The sequence below is a fragment of the Ruditapes philippinarum genome, unplaced genomic scaffold (assembly GCF_026571515.1).
Source record: "Ruditapes philippinarum isolate M1 unplaced genomic scaffold, ASM2657151v2 ctg501_1_1_1_1, whole genome shotgun sequence".
Taxonomy (NCBI): Eukaryota; Metazoa; Mollusca; class Bivalvia; order Venerida; family Veneridae; genus Ruditapes; species Ruditapes philippinarum.
The window spans coordinates 621,782-640,460 of NW_026854871.1; the positions used below are offsets into that span (position 1 = coordinate 621,782).

General features: G+C 32.4%; 1 protein-coding gene across 4 annotated transcripts in view; it reads left to right on the forward strand.

Annotated features, from left to right (window-relative positions):
- Positions 1-18,679, forward strand: part of LOC132741382 (uncharacterized) — a 98,406-nt gene that overhangs the window by 44,959 nt on the left and 34,768 nt on the right. For 3 of the 4 annotated variants that reach the window (XM_060729535.1, XM_060729537.1, XM_060729536.1), the window contains exons 3-5: positions 11,955-12,003; positions 14,263-14,307; positions 17,178-17,322. In XM_060729535.1, coding sequence (XP_060585518.1) covers positions 11,955-12,003; positions 14,263-14,307; positions 17,178-17,322 — 239 coding nt within the window. The remainder of the gene's footprint in view (positions 1-11,954; positions 12,004-14,262; positions 14,308-17,177; positions 17,323-18,679) is intronic. The other variant, XM_060729538.1, reaches the window with a different exon arrangement.

Here is an 18,679-nt window from a genome sequence, read left to right on the forward strand (position 1 = left end):
TCCTTTTGGTTACTATACAACATTATACTTTTAATTACATTTTCAAAATGTTCATGAAAATGAGCATTAATTTGGAGGCATGCTGCTTTAAATTAAAGTTATAACAGTTGACAGTAATTTTCCTTGTTCAAATTAGGGAGAGTCTGTAACATAAATTTAGCAGGGTATATCACAGGTGAACGTTGCGTGGCCATGACTTACACTATACCCCCGTTCCCCCTCTACAACCCAAAACCCTTAAACATCATCCAAACATCATAAGTATTGACAAAAATAAAGTTTAGGCCATCCTTTAAAAAATGTTCGTTTGCAGTAACGCGACAGACTCACAAAATTTGCCCCTACTCAAAATTTGTTTTCATGGTCTTGATAAAAAAAAAAATTTTGAATCAGAAAATTATGCCTTGTGCTTTGTTTTCGTTCTTTTAAAGGTTAATAGAAGAAATAAAATGTAGGTCTTATTAAATTAGAATTCAGTTATCAATTTATTAATTGTTACCAGATTATCAAAGCATATATTGTCCAGCATTTTGAAATTCCATGTTTATTTGGGAGTACAGTTCAATAAAAAAAAAAAAAAAATCGACATACCTACCCACCTTGAAAATTCTGGGTCGGGTTACTGCAAACTAACATTTTGTTAAGGATGGCCTTATGAAAAAAAATTTTATGACTAAAAAATTATAATTTTTTAGTCATAAAAAATTAATTTTTGTCAATACTAATATGATGTTTGGATGATGTTTAAGGGTTTTGGGTTGTAGAGGGGGAACGGGGGTATAGTGTAAGTCATGGCCACGCGACGTCCACCTGTGGGTTATATATTATGTTATAAACACTTAAAACTACTTCATAAACAAGTTTACTACAAATAAGTTTTCAGAAAGATTTTAAAGCAGCATGCCACCACATTCATGCTAATTTTCATAAAAAAAAATAAAAAATGTATAAAGTAATTAACACCATTCAAATGGCACTTTAAGTCTACGAATTACCTAAAATAGGTCAGTTTTTCAAAAATAGCCCATAATGTGTCAGTCATGCGATAGAAATATGGTGATAATTATGCAAAAACTGTCATAAATGGCATATATAACAGGAAAAATATTCTGTTGAATTGTGATTATTTAAACTTTTTCTCAAGGATGAATTTTGTGTCTACGGAGTAGTGGCGACATATAGGGATCACTTCTCCGTCGTCTGTCTGTCCGTCTGTCCATCCGTCCGTCACAAAACTTGTCCGGACTACTCCTCATAAACTACTGGTGCAATTTCATCCAAACTTTACAGGAATGATCAGTAACAAGTCTAGTTGTGCATATTGTCAGCATTTTCCGGTTCAATGATTTTTGTCAGAGTTATGGCCCTTTTATAATTTTTATTTTTAAAGTTTGTCTGGACTACTTCTCTTATACCACTAATGCAATTTCAATGAAACTTTACAGGATTGATCTGTAGCTCAAGTCCTTGTGCATATTGCACGCATTTTCCAGTTGAATGATTTTTGGCCGAATTATGGCCCTTTGATAAAAAGGTGTTTTTTTCTGTGTGTTGCCAGATACACAAAAGTTTGTCAGGACTACTCCTCATAAACTACTGGTGCAATTTTATCCAAACTTTACAGGAATGATCAGTACCAAGTCTAGTTGTGCACTGTCCTTCTGTCTGTCCGTCTGTCACAAAACTTGTCCCAACATGAAACTGGCCATCATGAGGTGACATATGTGATCACTGATCGCTCTTGTATTTAAATATTCTAGCTCTAAATCTGAAGGCATGCAGCTTTAAGCTGCCTTAATTGGCAAAAATATTTTCTTTTTTGTGATTTACAGGATAAGAAAGAAAATAAGGAAACAGTTTCCACTCTATTTCAGTCAGTGATAATCCTGTGTTCCATGATTAGTTACTGGGGAAAAAACTTTCCAGGAGATTAAATAATATCCTACAGATTTAGATGCTTGACAACAGGGGAGATACTTGTCAGATTTCCCAGTTTATTGAAAGACTGTTGTTGTCAGTGTGACAATTCAGTCTCCAAAGCTTTGATTTTCTAGAGTATAGAATTAGAATTGTTGTGCCTTTGATTTTATCTTTGCCTTAATTTTTGCACAGTATTAATGATGACAGCAAATATAGAAAAAAATTGTCACCTTTAAGTGCAGTAAAGGGTTTTCTCCAGTTAAATTTAATAGAAGTTAGCCCATTACTGCACTAAGAGGACAATATCAGAGCAAAAGGGTGTGGACCAGGGGGAGGGATGGCATGTCCTTAGATCTATATATTTTCAGGTTGAATGCCATCATTGTCTTTTGGGAATTTGTTATAAAGCCTTATATGATTTTTGATCAGATGCATGATTTACTGGTTAATAACACAATTTATTTTGCAAGTTTTCAATAAAAATATAAGTACACGAAAACATTCACATACATTAGTTTAACATTTCAGGACAAATTTTAAATTACTTGCTTTATTTATTTAATTTTTCTTATCTTAATTGATTAAATACTAATGACTTTGATCATATTATGTAAAGTTTCTCAGAAAGTGCTAATGTACACAGCTACTTTTTTTTTCGGCTAGACTATTTTACACTAGAGAAACATTTAGATAAGTAAATTACGAGTCTTTTTCTGTATAATTGAAAGCTTATAATGGAGATAAAAGCTGACTAAATCCTGTATTTAATACCAGACACATAGCTTACTTTAAATTCTTACAGTCACCTGAGACTAGCAGCAATTATTGCCCATTAAAGTGCAAGTCAGTGTAATCATTTTACAGTCTGATGAGACATCCAACTATAAGCTGTATGACATACTATGATTTTGATGATGAATTCCCATAAGGAAAGATCGAATACCTTGAATGACTGTATCAAGTGTATAATACCATTTCCTCCCCACACTAAAAAATTCTTTTAATAGACTTGTCCATCTTTCAATGATGACTGGACAAAAACCATTTATCCTTTTAAGGTAAAATTTATTTCAAAATATGTAAATATATAATACTGACCCTAATAATGAACTGTACAGAGTTAAGCTATCAGGCAGCAATGATCTGGGTTTGTATTGCACTACATTGTCATCTAACTGCAGTAACAGAATAAGTTCCTCTAGATTTAATAGGAGTTAATCAGATTTTGCACTAAGTTCATGACTGTCTTGTCGCATTGGTAGAATCAGTTACTGGCAGTATACTAATTGGCAAGTTCTAAAATTGCAAGTTATCAGAAAGTTTGTGCATCAATTATAATCTATATGTTTGTTTTTTAACATTTATAATTAGAAACACCGTTTTAAGCCAAATCTATACTATGTCAACTTGTAATTAAAATTTAGGGAAATTTATTAAAAATTTAAATGACAATGGACAGTTCTAAACGTATATCAATACAAGTACAGAAAAGGTTTTAAAATCCACGAAACAAATGTCAGTATGCAAATAAACCACCTGTGTAAATTAACATTTATATCACAGATTGTTTCTGTATTTTGTGCCATATATTTACACAATATCATAATTCAACTTCTGATATAAAAGCTTTCCTACTTAATGTTATATTTGCACGACAAAGTAAAATATGCAATGACGTTAAAAGAACGCCTTTTTCAGTTTTGTTTGTGAAGCAATAAATTTGGCTATATTGACCAATTGTTCTAGAGATTGTAGGATTTTATCATGAATTATTCCTCTACGTGCCTGACGCAGATTCAGTTTATTGATTATGACGGTGAAATATCAATTCTGTAGAATGAAAATCATGCTAAGATTTTTTGTATGCCATCAGCAGCTACAAATTTTATCCATAGATTTTATCCATAGATTTTATCCATAGATTTTATCCATAGATTTTATCATAGATTTTGTCCATTAATTTCCATTTAAGTACGGTATTATAATCATTTGAAATAATGTAACTTAAATTAATGTGCGATAAACTTAAAGATTCTCATCATAGATTTAAGTAAATTGCAATGATTGCACTGATTGATTCTCTTTCATTTCTACATAAAAAATTCTAAATAAAAGTATTTGTTGTTGTTGTTGTACAAATTAGAAATGTAATAGATTTTATGAAATTCAATATAATGACCAGATTTTATTATACAGACTAAAGTCCTAAAAGCGTTATGTCCATGTGTTAATGATATGTGATTGTTGCACTTTTATGTATCTGAATTCATTTACTAAAATTACCATTCCAAGAAAATTGAAAATTTAGTTTGTCATTTTAGGGTTGAAGATTTACCAGAAATTCAATATAAAGGGTTTGATTACAGTATTTAAAGATGTGTCTGTTACTTTTACCATTTAACAATTAAGCAACAGTTTTTGCAAGATGCTACAAGTTGTTGTCAATCACTGGCCTGCATATTCCTCCATGCAGTCCTTTTGTGTATAAACTTTCAGTTAACTTTAGTATCTCAATTGCTGTCATTTTCATATTTGGGGCTTCGGTGGCCAAGGGGTTAAGGTTGTTGACTTCAAACTATTTGCCTCTCACGGCTGTGGGTTTGAGCTGCACCAGTGTTATGGATTTTTCATGTAAGAAAGCTATCCATCTAGCTTACAAAACATTGGTGGTTTTATTCCGTTGCCTGTTTGTGCCTGAAATAATGTACAGAGGAGCACCTGATGTCTTCCTCAACCAGTAAAGCTGAAAAGTCTCCATAATCATGACCTATAAAGTATAGTGTTGGTGTGACATTAAACCCAATAAAAAAAATCACATAATGATACTGAAAATTCTGTGAAAATTACAAAAATTATTATAAAATACATTAAAAGGACTCCACTGAGTTAATTTGATATGATGGGACTGAAAATAATTGTTCCAGATAAATGTAGGTTTAGACCACTAATCTTTGTGCAAAATTTCAGATCATTCAGGCACTTCATTTTTCCAGAATAATTATTGAAATTGTAAAAAAAAATTATCAAAAAATGAAAAGTGTTGAAAAAAAGCATAAAAATATGATTTTGAATTTGTTTCAAAGTATATTTCTTAACTATCATTGCATAATATTTCTGTTTAAAGTGCCCCAGCTCATTTATGCAAGAAATTAAAATGTTTTACTTTACCTTACCTTACCTTACCTTACCTTACTTTACTTTTCCTTGCTTGCTTGCTTCCTTCCATCCTTGCCTGCCTGCCTGCTTGCTTGCTTGTTTACTTGCTTGCTTACTTGCTTACTTACTAGGCTTTTAAACCTCAGTAGAGTCCCTTTAAAAGTATGTTCTGATTGATGACAGTTTATCACAGTTTGACTTATTGGTAATTATTTTAATGGACGAGGATAATATGTATATTTACAATACACCATTTAATTATTAATAACCCATAATTGTTTCTTATAAAATATTCATAAATTTTGGTATCTCTACATTAAAATCTTTTAGTGAACAGTTGGTGGTTTGACTTTTATGAGTTTTTGGCAAAGATGAATTTTCTGTGGAAAAAATATGTTGAATATTTTATGAGCCATGTATCCAGTTTCTATTACATATTGATTCCATGATGCAATGTGTATTTATATGAAAGCTCAGTGTCAAATAAAAGATATTTGAAATGCTTTATGAATCAAGTTCTATTATTTGTACCAGCACTGATAGTAACTTGCCTCAGAGTCAGGCAATATGCCTGAACTTTATACTAATAAGATGCCTGATTTATGAGTTTGATTTTGAAGGTACAAAAACTCATAAATAAAAACGCTACTCAAATTTGGGAAGGCAAATGTGCAAATCGTAATGAAAAAAAAGATAAACAAAAAAACCTAAGTCTGATGGTGGGAACAGATTCTACCCACGCAAGCAATGCAGACCAAGATCAGCTGACACTGTTACTTTTTCAGGCATTACATACATATGTGTTGTAATTTTCCCAAAAGTGATGAATGGATTTCATGGGAAAGTCTATTTAAGATATTTAGGGAGATGTGCAGAAAAATTTGGCAATTTGTGACCACTAATATTCCAAGGATTAATATTGCAATACCTACCAATGACAATGTTCACACTATCAGACTCTTTAAATAACATGTAAAATATGATAAACTTATCCTGCTAATCTCACTGTTAATTAATTGTTGTAGATTAAATTAATGGTATTATAGATAAGCAGATAACATAGAGTCCAATGGGCAGTAAAATTGTAGTCTGGTGTCTCCCATAAAATTTTGTTCCTATTTAAATAGTTTCACTCATAATTCAGTCGACTTAAATGGTTCTCTCAAATTTCAGTAATGGTTCACTTAAATTTCAGTAATGATACCATTCACATTTCAGTAATGGTACCACTCAAAATTCGGTCAACATGAAGGGTACCACTCAAATTTTAGTAATCAGGTACCACTCAAAATTCAGTAAACATATAGGGTACCACTCACATTTCAGTAACAGTACCACTTAAAATTCAGTCAACTATTCAGGGTACCACTTAAATTTTAGTAATGGTACCACTCAAAATTTAGTCATGGTACCACTCAAATTTTAGTTATGGTACCACTCAACTTTAGCAGTACCATTCAAATTAAGTTATGACCCGTGAAATAGTCAATTCTTGTAGAATAAAACTCTCATTCTTAAATTTTGTGAATTCCAGTCAACATACAGCTACAAAATGGGGTTTTATGCATATATGTATTTATAATGATTTCCATCTGAAGGTGATCGAATGTCAAATTTATCATTTCAGTTACGTAACTTTCATTGATAAACTAAAAGATTCCATTATCATAATTAGTTCAATGGGTTAGATCAATTGTTTTTTTGATTCCAGCTGCCTTTAAATGAGAAATTTAAAGATTTTAATGAAATCCAATAATGACCAGATTAAAGTCCTGAAAATTTTCCGTGTTTTAAATTTAGAGAAGATTATGGTTGGCCTTTTATAATTGGTTTGATTTAATTTGTAAATGAATTATCATTAATGCAAAAGATTAAAAAATTTTTTCCAGGGTTTAGAATCGTATTTTCAGGTTATTGGAATATAAAGTGTCAACTGCATAGGATAAAGTTGTGTCTGTTGTTTTCATTTACAACAAATTCTTTACAAAATTTCCTACCATTTGTAAGTAAATCAGTGTTCGCTTAAGTTTTTGTGTAAACAGTTTCAATAAATTTGAACAACACAATTGCTGTCAGGTTAGAAATTTTAGCATCCATGGCTGCTGTCATTTGCAATGTACTGTGACAGCCTACAGTGTTTACATTGAGCCTGGTCGACTTTCCCATCACTTGGCCTCTTCCCTGGCTGTAGGTTTCCACAGCCAGGTTAGTGAGATTTTTCAGCATTAGAAAGCTTTCCCTAGCTTGACAAAAATTTTGAGTGGTTGAAATTTTTCCATTATGCCTGTTGTGCTGAAATATTGTTACAGAGGAGCACCTGATGTCTTCCTCAACCAGTAAAGCTGAAAAGTCATCATAATCATGACCTATAAAGTGTAGTGTTGGTGTGACATTAAACCCAATAAAAATCACATTATTATACTGAAAATTCTGTGAAAATTACAAAAAATATATTATAAAATACATTAAAAGGACTCCACTGAGGTTTTTTTTGACATGATGGGACTGAAAATATTTTTTCCAGATAAATGTACCACTTGATGTAGGTTTAGACCACTAATCTTTGTGCAAAATTTCAGATCATTCGCACACTTTGTTTTTCCAGAATAATTACTCAAAATTTAGTCATGGTACCACTCAAAATTTAGTCATGGTACCACTCAAATTTAGTCATGGTACCACTCAAAATGTAGTCAACATAAATGGTACCTCTCAAAATTCATTAATAATGGTACCACTTGGAATTCAGTCAACATTAACAGTACTACCCAAAGATCAGAAAGGGTTAATAATATGACATATATGCTATGTTATAACTTGAAGTTTACATCTTAAAGTGATGATAGAAAATTGAATGTCAAAGTTGCTAATACATCATTTCAGTGTACTGTTACTAATATTACATCTAATAGATATAAACAGTAACAGTGAGAACTGCCATGGAATTATCACAGAATTATTGAATCTCATGTCAATAGATATAAGGTTGTTTTATTTTGTAAATTCCCAGCTGCCTTGAATGATTGAAATTTTAAGGAACACTTGCTTTAAATTAGATAGAACAATACACTGGAACCAGATAGTGAAAGCTCCTGAGAATTTCAGAGTTAAATTGAGAGAAGAATTCAAATAGAAAGTTGGTCCTTTGTGTATAAGAATCTGCCTAGATTATAGGAGCATTTTAATTTAGATAGAAATTGAATTTTCCTTTCCATATAATGCAAAAGGATTAAAAGAATTTGTCACAAGTTGAGACATTGTAGAATTCTATCATTTTCAGGTTATTTGGGGGATATGGGAGTGGGGAGGGGGGGGGGGAGTGATAAGACTGACTACTAGGATAAAAGTTGTGTTGAGTTGTTTTTTTCCAAATTCCTGGACAAAATTTCCTACTGGCATTTAAGAAGATATAATCAGTGTGCTTAATTTTTGTGTAATTACAGTTTAATAAATTGAAAACAAAAGGACAATAATTGCATGGGTCTGAGGTAAAAAAGAAATCTTCTAAGCTCACACTCTTATCTCAGATTGTAAACAATTAAGACCAATGAAAATACTGATAATTGAGACAGAGCTCAGAAAAAAAAATGTATTACCTTGAGCCATGGTCCGAGATGGCTTTCCCTGAGCATGATGGTCCGAGAAATCTTTCCCTGAGCCATGGTCGGAGAAAGCTTTCCCTTAGCCAAGGTCCAGGAGAGTTTTCCCTGAGCCATGGTCCAGGAGAGTTTTCCCTGAGCTATGGTCGGACAAAGTTTTCCCTGAGCCATGGTCTGAGAAAGTTTTCCTGCTCCAATTGATAAAGTCTGTTAATAGAGAGAGTGATGTGAGTTTGGTTCTGTGTAGACCTTTGATATTTTGTTCTGTATCTTTCTATGTATTGATCTCACTTAATAGATCTCATTCAAAAACGTGTATTGATCTCTTTAGAGAAATATAAAAAAAGAATCCTAACGGTGATGGCAATTTCCAGCAGTTTCTTTAAACAAACCTCAGGAAGTCTTTATTGCCCACACAATTGTCTTTTACAGCTTGTGTTTCTCTTAATGTACAGCTCCTGATTGTTTCCGATAAATGATACCCCATTGTAATAAATCTAGAAATAGCAGTAGTATAATATTCTAACTGCCTTTTTGTACAACCTTAATTAGTATTTGCAGTTGCAGATTAAGGCTTTAAGGCAGATTAAGGCATTAAATTACATTCAATTTGTAGGAAAATTTTACACTTCAAAGTATTTTTTTTAAAACTAATGCATCATCAATAATACAGTCAAATGTGTGTGAAAGACTACCTTTCTATTGGTTTAAACAAATTATTTGAACTCTTAGTATTGCGAAACCAGTATTTTCAACTTGTAGTCTTTTTTCTTTCCCAAAAAAAAAAACAGTCAAAATATTCATGTTCTTACTGTAGAATAATTTGAAGTATTAAATTAACTATTTCATACTTCAAACACCACAGAATTCAAATAAGGAAAGGATACTTTGACAACCATTTCTATAATTTACATCTTATCAGCATATAGAACCCATCTTGCCTTCCTAGCTACTGAAAACTAAATGTATTAATATTGGAAATAAGGTGACACAATCATGCCATTTCAGCTAATTACTGTAACAACCTTATCCAATCTGTAAATCTATCTTTTATATTGATTTTCACAGTGTTTATTATCCAACAGACTGTGATCTTCTTTTTTTCCTTCTGTGACATGCTATATCACAGTCCCCACAACAGTCTGTTCATCTGTAATTAACAGGAATAAATAACACACACTTGATGTGGTTAATTTGAGGCTGTTCTGAATTTACTATGTATTAATTAAGGACCTGCAAATGATTACGGTTTAACTCTGTCACCTCTTAACAGATGAACAAAACAGCTATCAGGCAGCTCCAAATGTTTGTTTTAACCAGTTTGGAACTTTCTTCTCAATAAATAAGATATTATTTTCGACTTGTTGTGGCAGGGATTGATTTTTTTTTCTAAATTTTGCGTTAATAAAGCAATGATTTTTGATAGCACCTCAATTTTAGTTCATCTCTAAATGCAAGCTTGAATCAATTTTAGTTCAACACTACTGGCTAGCTTAAATTTGCCCACTTTTAGTTCAACACTGATGGCTACTGGTTGGAGACCACCAAAACCGGACAACCATCAAACCCGGACGGCCCCAAAAATGCTTAAAATAGTGTTTTTTCTTTGTTCAGTGGTTTACGATCTATCAGTTACTTTATTATCAACATGCATGTTTTTTCTTTTATGATTATTAAATTTATTTCAACTTCCATAAACGGTAATATATTAGTGTCTATTTTGCTGAAAATTGGGGCATCAAGAGTGCAATACCTGACCTCATATACCACCAATAATCATTTACAGAGTAAACAAAAGAATATCCAAAATTTCAGCATTTGCTGCTGATATATTGTATATCATGTTAAAAATAAAAAAATTAAACACCTAAGCTTTTGTCTGAATTAAATCACGTCATGTACATATCCATCCGGACACGTGGACTGTAGTGTGGGCAATTCAGGTAATATTGATACCCTCGACGACAGGCCTCAGATAAAAGTGTCAATATAATCAGAAATAAACACACTAGTTTGTTACTTAGGAGAAGAACCTAGCTGTACTGTGTCAAATTTTCAGGTCTCTTGGTTTGAAATTATGAAATCTGTATACAAAAATGTTCAAAAAGTGTCCAGTTGATGGTCCCCGACAAGTAGCTTGAAAGTTGCCCACTTTTAGTTCAACACTAATGGCTCACTTTAAAGTTGGCCACTTTTAGTTCAACACTATAAATGGCTAGTTTGAATTTGCCCTCTTATAGTTCAACACTAATAGCTACCTTCTAAGTCGCCCACTTTTAGTTCAACACTATAAATGGCTAGCTTGAATTTGCCCACTTTTTTGTACACTTTTAGTTCAACACTAATAGCTACCTTGTAAGTTGCCTTAAAAAGATTTGTGATATCAATACATATATCAATTATACAAATTTGCTGGTTTGGTAATATATTACTTGATCAAGTAATTATGCTGGTTCCAAAGAAAATGTCATCAGATAAATTATGCTTTATAATAATGGTAAACTTTGTCTTTAGTGTTGTTAATTTGATAAGAATTCTCATAAGCTATAAGACGTTAATGACTTCCCCTATGCTGGATTTTGATATTATTTACGCTATAAATCAAATCTAATGATATTCCTCGTTATGTTTCCCTTCTGAATGATTATCTATTATTTTTATGTTCCTCAGTTATATCACCTTGTGTTTGTTACCAGTTCTGTGCTCATGGAAATTTTCACAACATTTTAAAATTTCGAAAAGCAAATGAGTTATAGAGTCTTTTATTCTGAAGGGGGAGGGATATGCTAGGGAGGAGTGGGTTAGAAATAGTTTACTGGTGAGTCAACCTACAGGGAACATAAGTTTCTATTCCCATTGCTGTCTGATGATATATTCAAATACATTGTATGTTAAACAAAACTGTATATTTCTTTTGCAATTTGAACATTTTGAAATTTTCAAAAGAATTTTGACTTTGTAGCTAAAATTTGGCATAGAAAATTGATTTTGTGAGAAGAAAATCTCATTACCTTAATGTTTCATTTCCACATAGCTAGCTGTGTCCCCCATTAACTTTTGTCTAAATGTGAATGCCTGAAAGATATATAATTTTCTGAAAACTAATTTGGCTATTTAATTTCCTGTCAAATATTGTCCATACCTTTCACATAAAATAGTTATATTAATATGATATATTTTATATTTTGTGAGATTAAACCAGAAATGTTGTATTGAAAATATCAAAGAATGTTGACTGTAAGTCTACAAAAATTGTAATTTTTGTTTGTTTTATTTCAGGGAAGATATTCCTCAACTTGAAAAAGCAAAGTTTGGTGAATACTGCCAGGTAAGAAAAACATTTCTTATGAAAATACAAAACAATTAGTCTCGTAAATTATCCGGTATGATTTATGATTATGTTTCATTTACTATTTTGTTATTAATCATCATAGAATGGTAATGCGGAGTTTCCCTCTGATGTTATAACACCAATCTGATTAAAATTAGCTCTAAATAACGCTCCGCTTTTAGATCTAACAGTGACCAATTACAAAGTTATTTCTGGTGATCTTTCACATAGCCAATCATCGGCGAGCTTTCATAATTTTGAAAGTGATGTGGTTTCTAATTTTAACCCTGGGAAAACCAATTCTGAGTAGAAAACTGTCATGATTTCGGGAACAAACTCAATACCATTGTCCATATAGCCGACAGGTAAACTGGCAAAACAATCTTGCGCATTAAAAACTGACTATTATTTCAAGTTAATTTGTTAAAAATTTCTTCAAACATTTTTTTTTCTAACAAAAATCAACAATTAGTTTAACTTCCACGGATAACGGTATTTTGATACTTTTTCTAATGCCTGTGTAAAAACCGGTTTCATTGCATGGCTAAAAATAGATTTCTCGGGAAATCCGAATTATAAAGAAGGCGAAACATATACGGTCGTAATCAGATCTATGTTATAAAAAGAAATAAGTAGATCTGAACTTTAGTCAGATTGTTATAACATTAACTGGATCAACATTTAGTGGCATCTATTATCAAGTGGTTAAGGTAACTGACAGCCATCAGACTTGTCCCTCACTGATTGAGATTTACATCCTGCCAGGGATTTTTAGTTCTTTCATTTGAGGAAGTTAGTCTGCATACCTACACAAAATTGATTGTTTTTTGTATTTTCTGATCGCAAGATCAGTAAATACAAAGCTAACATCCACGGTCTAACACAAAATTTCCTTACAGACCTAACAACGCAAAGTAGTTCTCACCCAAAACTGCTAAAAACCAGCAATTTAAAGGAAAGAATAATTTTTAATGTAGGCATTTAACGAATTACAGTGCATTAAAAGTTTAGATTAGTCAATAGAAATATGAGGTTACAATCACAAATTTCGCGGATGAATATCTTTTTTACCCAATGAAAAATGTTCGGCTATTTCCGTAAAGCTTCGATGCACTTGGAGGAATATCATTTTAATCAATGAATATGCTATTTTTAGCTATGTGGATTACCGAATACTCCAGAGCGTAGTACACAAATAAATCTGACTGTCGAGTAGTGGAATATATACATGTCTGACTGTTTTGGCGAGAAGATTTTCGCTAAATTATTTTCATCAGTGTTAAACAACAGGTTTATCGTGAACAAAATACCTCGAAATTAATAAAGATTACAAACACGAAATGGAAATTCTCAATTTAGAATTACATAATGTATTCGTTTTTATTCAATGTACATATGTATTACTTCACCGTGGTGCAGAGGTAAGCGCTCTTGTTTAGGGTGTGAGATGCCTACGGTTCAAATCCTAGTCGAGGCATTTTTTTTTTTTTGAAGTGTCTTTTTTAAGGAAGTTAAGCCACGATATGCAAGGATAAAGTGTGTCTGTCATAAAAAATGAAAAATGATTTTTTGATGCAACGCTAGTCATGCAAAATTCTATATGTATCAATCTCAAACTGTTATAGAAAAAAATCTAAATCTTTGATTCAATTTTTCCCTTGTGCCTTGAATTATATATATATATTGTGGTTTACTTAAGATCTTCAACCGGAATAGCTGGAGAGTTTCCAAATTAACTGCATTTGTGTGACTGAATAAAAAATGTCTGTAACTATAAGTTGTATGCTTTCTTTGAATGGACCACCATACCTATAGTTAAAGATGCTGACTCGTCTTTTTTTAAAACTGTCAATGGACTACCATAAAACATAAATTTTACATTTCTTACAACAGAAAGGTATGCAAAAGATAATTAACAAATATACTCAGGAATATTTTGGAAACCATACTTTTGTGCTATTCATAACTCAGTTTGAGTGGAAAAACTTCAATTTTGGTCACACAATCAGAATGATTATTCTGGAAAAACTAGAGTATGTGAATGATCTAAAATTTTGCACACAAGTTAATGGTCTAGTCTGTCACCTACATCAAATCTTCAAAAAATTATTTCCAGTTCTGTCATATAAAAAACCACAGTTGAGTCACTTTAAGCAAATCTTTGGAAACAAATTATATTTTAGCTCAAGGTAGACCATGCTTAATAAGATTTTAAAAGGAACTCTTATAGAAATTGGTTTATTTTATTTTTTGCAGCAAGTTCCTGGAAGGCAGTGGTTTGCAAGATATGTGAATGCGCAGGTATGTAACAAATATCCCTAACTGTTCAACCCAATTTGATTATTTGTTCATTCAGCTTTCCTGAAATGTCACATCTTTATTTACATTTGATGCCTCGAAGACAAAACATTCTTAAACCAGCAGTCTTCTCTGTCAACAATTCGAATATTTAGGATAATGGTAAAAAAAATACCCTTTTGATTATTTGTATTAATACGCAGTTGGTATTCTGTCGTTTTGTAAGAATGCTAATTTTAAACAATTTAAAAGGTTTATGATGAACAGTTTCTAGGATTGGTCACAAATAATGAGAACAGATGTATATTTTATTGTTCTTGATGTAAAATATAAGCTATTTTGGTGTGGATCATGAAGGACTATGAATAACAATTTGTTATTTTATTGTATTTTAGCTGTACAACTTGTCTGTTTCTCCTCTCTAGGGAAATTATCTTGTCATTCTGGTGAATAAAGGAAATGTTACGGCACACTATCAAACTATTTATGGATGATACAGTGAAATATTTAAGCATATTTTTTAAATTTTCAGTATTTCCTCATCTCATCCACATTAAGAAAGATTAACATTTCACATGTTTTACCGTATGACACTGTAAAATCAAATGTTTTTAAAGCATTTCAAAATTTCTTCTTGTTCTTTTTTCATGGTATATGTATCTCACTTTGCCAGTCATAAAGTTAATCATTTGACAATGCCATAGTCTTCCAAGACATTCTTAAGCAAATGGATCCCAGATTTTATATATTATTTTAAGCTCACCTGAGCATATGCTCAGGGTGAGCTATTAGGATCACTCTTCGTCCGTCGTACGTCGTCCGTTGTCCGTTCACACTTTTAAAACGACATCTTCTCTGAAACCATAAGGCAGATCATAATGAAAAAACTTTAAATATCTTCTTTTAAAAAACCCTAAGAGCTAGAGCTTAGATATTTGACATGAAACATCTTCTAGTGAGTGTCTACCAAGTTTGTTCAAATAAAAGCCCTGGGTTCAAAATTGGCCCCGCCCAAGGGGGTCATTGATTTTCACTATATGCATAATTAGTAAAAACTTAAAAAATCTTCTTTTAAAGAACTCAAAGAGCTAGAGCTAAGATATTTAAGTTTTTGCTATACACATATAAGGAAATGTCAAAATTGACCCCGCCCCAGGGGGTCATTGATTTTCCCTATATGCATATAGTAAAAACTTAAAAAATCTTCTTTTAAAGAACTCAAAGAGCTCGAGCTAAGATATTTAGTATGAAACATGTTCTAATGGGTGTCTACCAAGTTTGTTTAAATAAAAGCCCTTGGGTCAAATTGGCCCCCGCCCCAGGGGTAATTGATTTTCCTTATATGTGTATAGCAAAACCTTAAAAAATCTTCTTTGAAAAAACCCAAATAGCTAGAGTTTAGATATTAAGCATGAAACATCTTCTAGTGAGTGTCTACAAAGTTTGTTCAAATAAAAGCCCTGGGGTCATAATTGGCCCGGCCCCGGGGATCATTGATTTTCCTTATATGTGTATAGCAAAAACTTAAAAATCTTCTTTGAAAAAAACCCAAATAGGTAGAGTTTAGATATTAAGCATGAAATATCTTCTAGCAAGTGTCTACAAATTTTGTTCAGATAAAGCCTTGGGGTCAAAACTGGCCCCGCCCCAGTGGTGTCATTGTTTTTAACTATATGTGTATAGTAAAAACTTAAAAATCTTCTTTTAAAAAACCCAATGAGTTAGAGCTAAGATGTTTAGCATGAAACATCTTCTTATGGGTGTCTACCAAGTTTGTTCAAATAAAAGCCCTTGGGTTAAAATTGGCCCTGCCGATGGGGGGGGGGGTGACTAATGGGTGACTCTTCCGAGTCTGTTCAAATAAAAGCCCTGGGGTTTAAACTGGCCCAGCTCCGGGGGCCTATATACAGGTGAGCGACCTCAGGTCGATCATGGCCCTCTTGTTTTTATGATATTATACAATGTATAATGATATGACTAATAACACATTTATATGATAAATAAAGAAAACCTTTGAGTGGTACTGGTATATGGTATATATATAGATGTGTTTGGATATATCATGCCTCACTGTGGACTAGATCCTTAGCAACTTTGTTACTAGGACAAGAGGCATGGGTGAAATAATTTCAAAACATCTGATGAGATCAAAGTGACTTTGTTATGTATATCCTGAGGCCAACATAGATTGGAAAACCAAAAATGTTAATACAGACATATGGATTCCCTAAAGAACACCCAAAGTGGCAAAATTGAAAATGTTGCTGGCTCGGTTTGATTGAGCCTGTTCATGGATGTTAGTGGTAATTGCAAGCTACTGCCAAAGTTTCATTAAATAAAGTCATAACTTATATACCTAATTACCTTACTATTTAATTACCTATAGAAATTATCTTTAGAAGAAATCTCTTCCTGGGACACTGCCTAACTGAGAAGGAATAATGCTCAGCTGCTAGTGCATGTAAATAGGTAAAATAAGTCTGGTGAACATGGTGAAAGAGATGGAAATAAATAGAGATAAGCTTTAAATACACTCAACATTGACTCAGGATGGCATTTAAACCATGATTTAGTTGTCTGGTTTTCGCAGCAGTCTAATCTAGAGCTTTCTTCATTTTCATCTTGTCTGGATCCTAACAGGACTTTGTCAGTATCTTCCTTGTAATTTAGACAGATAATTATTTTTATCCTTAAAAAAAGTTACATACATGTATCAGGTTTTATTTTATTCTGTCTGCTTGATAATACAAAATTGTCTGCATCTCTCATGTAATTAGACAGGTGACAAGTTCTTGTCCTTTTTTGTGGGTGGCAGTTGACAGTGATACATAAATATTGGAGACACTAGATGTATATAATTTTCTTATTTTCAGAGAGTGATTTCCAAAAAGGTTGATGAATCAATATTTTTCCGTCTGGTGCAATATTTTGCTGTGGTGCTGTTTGAATGTAACGAAGCAGAAGACTTTGTTCCCGCCAAAAACCTCATGAATATGTGCTTCACTTTTTACTATGAATGTAAGAAACTTTTTTATCACACACCCGTGCCGATTTTGCGACTCCGTAAATATGGTATTGCATATATTTTGACGTGAAGTCATTAGCGTTATACAAACATAGTGTAAAGACGCGCTAAATGTTAGCGTTATACTATAGGCGCGTCAATGAAAAATGATTTTTTTTTCACTTTATTCGGTCCTTATTTTGGGTATGTGATAAATAGAATATTAAATTCTTGTAAGTTCATTACTGAATTTATTGCACTCATTGAATAAAATAATATTATGCTCACCAGAGGCTCGCATAATATAATTTTATTCAACTGGTGCAATAAATTCAGTATTGAACTTACACTCATTCAATATCCTCTATATTATATATATCTTATGTTCAGCCCGAAATATTGCATTAAGGGGCAGCTGAGGTCTTTCTCCACTAGTTTAGCTGGATTAAAGTCATCGTAGGACTTTATAGCATCCATGTGACTTAAAAAAAGCAATAACAGTGTACAGTCGAGACTGCCTGAGCGACCCCTGAATTCATTGACTCTCTGTCTCACTGAATAAAAATATGGTTCAGTTTTTAATGTTGTTTTTTCAAGAAAACAGAGCTCAAATCAACTGTGACAAATTATGACTAATGATGATATTATTGCCAGGTGGTTAGAAGTCACTGACACTATTGCGGTGAATTTATATCATACGGTTGATGCCCAATTCTTCCATATGAGGAAGCTATTTACTTGCCATACAAAAGTTCTAATCAAGCGCTTATAATGATTGCTTGAAATAATATATTATATTATACGGAGCACATGAGGTCTTGCTATAGCTGACAACAACAATTTGTTCTCTTATATTCAAAAGAAAAGTCAAGAGTGTCTATTGTCATATTGATGTCATTATTTATTGATGTTTCACCAAACCTTGTCAACACAAGGTTCGGTTAAATTAATGTTTTAATATATTTCTGAGTAAGTTATATGAGATACTTTTATGATAGAATAAAATATACCGGTACCTGAGATCAGATGTCATGGGAGGGTCATGACATGCCCTGAAATTTGGCTTTTATGTCAAGAGCTATAATATAAGGTCCAAAAATAACTTACATAAATAAAAATCAGGGCAAAAATGACTTATTACCCCCTCCCCTCTTTGAAACCAGTAAAATGCAAAACCCTCTTCAGAATATGCATAACCACTTGTGGAAATATTACGACCACCTCTGGTCAAAAACTTTGGATCTGCATGTGCATATAGGCTTGTTTCCAGGCTAAATTAGACTTTGAAGAAGTAACTTCAACAATAGATGGTTATAAACTCAAAGCAGGTTTGTTTCCAGGCTAAGTTAGACTTTGAAGAAGTAACTTCAA